Here is a 2,280-nt window from a genome sequence, read left to right as displayed (position 1 = left end):
TAATCTTTGTATTTTTCGTATTCTGGATGGTTTGGGTTGGATGACTTTTGGAACCACTCATGTTGGTCGCTACTGTGATTTGGTGCAAAATCCAAAATGAGTTTTATATCCAATTCCTCGCAAACTCGACGCATACAAAAGTATCTATATGTATTTAAACAGAAGCATCGCAATGACCACGATAGAAGCACCAATACGGTCACCACTGTTCAGATCGATTGAAATTTACTTCGAGTAGCTGTTTCGGTTACACCGAGTTTTATTGTTTTAGTTGTTGTAATTTTTTGGCGTGCGCTCGCGCCACAACACATTGTTACATGTTTTGCCTTCTGTGTATAATTTTTTTCTTTTTTCTCTCACTCACAGAGAGCTGAGTCCAGTGTAATTTGATACTCGCTGAGGATGACAAATGTCGAAATGCATCCGAACCAAAATTTCGTTTATAAATAAATATTCATATTGATTTGTGTTTGAAAGTTGAAAAAGCAAAGTCACTTTAAGCTGTTTTATTTAAAATTTAATCGTAGATTGAAAAAAGCTTTCCATTTCAATTCCATTAAAAAAGTGTACGGAAAAGTAAAATATTCAACATTACTATTGTTGGCAGCATATTGAATCTATTCCAATAGTTCTTCAATATTAATTCGGTTTCCTTTACCGATAAAGAGTCTAGCGACATCATTGTGATCTAAAAAATAATAATACAGATCAATGAAAAAGATCAAAGCGGTATTTAATTTAGTCAGCAGTACCATTCTCAACAGCTAACTGACGAGGTGTTTGATTCCAAATATTTCTAATATCAACTTTGGCTCCTTTTTTGATGAGAAGTTTAGCAACATTTTTGTAACCTTAGAAATGTAATTTTAGAAATAATTTGGATTGATGAAAAAGATCAAACCGATTCTTTACTCAACAAAATCCGTCGCACAGAAAGCAGTTGTGCAGTGGTGCTGTTTGCACTTCGGCGTTGTTCGTTTATACATCGCCCGTTCATCGTGTTTCGTACGAACAAAATCAGTACACAGACATGTGTGTGTATGTATGCGCCGAACGCTCAAAGCCGAGTTCCATACGACGCACGGAAGATGCAGAGAATGAAAACATAGGCAAAATTTGCATGGCTACAGTGATGGAATGAGTTGCTATGGAGCGTTCGGCGCATAAGAAACACGATGAACGTGCGATGTATAAGCGAAAATCTCCGAAGTGCAAATAGAACGGCTGCACTACTGCTTTGTGTGCGGCGGGTTTTGTTGAGTATTTTGTGAAAATAACTATTCAACATTACCATGTCGAGCAGCATAATAAAGAGGTGTATTATTAAAATGATTCATGATATCCATATTAGCGCCTTTGTTGAGGAGAACCTCGGCGACATTTTTGTGACCTGGAAAAAAATCGGATGAAAGAGATCAAATCAATCGTTTCTTTAATAAGAACAAGCATTCAATATTACCACCGGATGCAGCTATATGAAGAGCTGTGCTATTCAAATCGTCTCCAATATCAGCGTTAGCTCCATTCTTGAGAAGCACATCAGCGACACCTCCGTGACCTAAAACAATACGGATCAATGAAAGAGATCGGTGGGATATCTTATTTAGTCAACCTTACCATTCATAGTTGCCAAATGAAGAGATGTCTTATTAAAATCATTCTTAATATTAAGATCGTTTGCTTTACGGCTGAGAACTTCAGTGACGTCCTTGTGACCTGAACAATAACATCGATCGATGGGATAAAATCAGGTCAATCTTTTGTTCAATAACAAAAAGTATTCAACGTTACCATTCTTAGCAGCATAATGCAGAGCTGTCTCATTAAATTTATTTCCAATATTGGGGTCAGCTCCTTCAACGATGAGGTTTTTAACTTCCTTCACTTTGCCTGAAAGAATATGAAAAAATATTCATAAATCAATGAAACGGATTGAACAAAACATTCTTTTTTATAAAAAATGTCCAAAATTACCATCAAAAGCAGCTCTATGCAGAGCTGTCTTTCCATCCATGTCTTTTTCGTTTACTAAAATATGTGTGAAAAGTTTAGCATAAATGAGGTTCCCATATCTTCGTTACAAGGTGCTTTGTATATGGAATTTAAGAGTTAAACTGGATAAATAAATGAAACTTCAATCTTACCGTTCCTCCCGGGTGCTCCACTCACATCCCTGATTAAGAACTGTGGAAATAGAATCAAAGTGATACATTTGGAATGGGAACAACGGATGAGATTAATTATAAATGTATTTATAACAGTTTTCAACTGTCTTTAATA

The 2,280-nt window shown here is 35.9% G+C and overlaps 1 protein-coding gene across 1 annotated transcript; it reads right to left on the bottom strand.

Moving 5' to 3' along the window:
• Window positions 1-572: 572 nt before the first annotated feature.
• Window positions 573-2,023, bottom strand: LOC129572805 (ankyrin repeat, PH and SEC7 domain containing protein secG-like). The gene is made up of 7 exons (XM_055452907.1): window positions 1,975-2,023; window positions 1,792-1,890; window positions 1,618-1,716; window positions 1,460-1,558; window positions 1,292-1,390; window positions 753-851; window positions 573-688 (listed from the first exon to the last, which is right to left on the bottom strand). The coding sequence occupies exons 1-7, from the start codon at window positions 2,012-2,014 to the stop codon at window positions 618-620; spliced, it is 606 nt and encodes a 201-aa protein (XP_055308882.1). The 5' UTR covers window positions 2,015-2,023; the 3' UTR covers window positions 573-617.
• Between the last annotated feature and the right edge of the window lie 257 nt (window positions 2,024-2,280).

Source organism: Sitodiplosis mosellana, unplaced genomic scaffold (assembly GCF_009176505.1).
Source record: "Sitodiplosis mosellana isolate CC-2019 unplaced genomic scaffold, AAFC_SMos_1.0 Smas_scaffold_5538, whole genome shotgun sequence".
NCBI lineage: Eukaryota > Metazoa > Arthropoda > Insecta > Diptera > Cecidomyiidae > Sitodiplosis > Sitodiplosis mosellana.
The sequence above is the reverse complement of the archived record's forward strand: the minus strand, read 5'-3'. Positions and strand labels throughout refer to the sequence as shown.

What these genes read in the sequence shown, in the direction of transcription:
- LOC129572805 (XM_055452907.1), bottom strand. Translation starts at nt 2,014, where the DNA reads ATGGATGGAAAGACAGCTCTGCATAGAGCTGCTTTTGATG. An exon ending in TCATTTGGCAACTATGAATG is followed by an intron (nt 1,559 to 1,617) that starts GTAAGGTTGACT and finishes GTATTGTTTTAG; the next exon opens with GTCACGGAGGTGTCGCTGAT. An exon ending in TTATTATGCTGCTCGACATG is followed by an intron (nt 852 to 1,291) that starts GTAATGTTGAAT and finishes TACATTTCTAAG; the next exon opens with GTTACAAAAATGTTGCTAAA.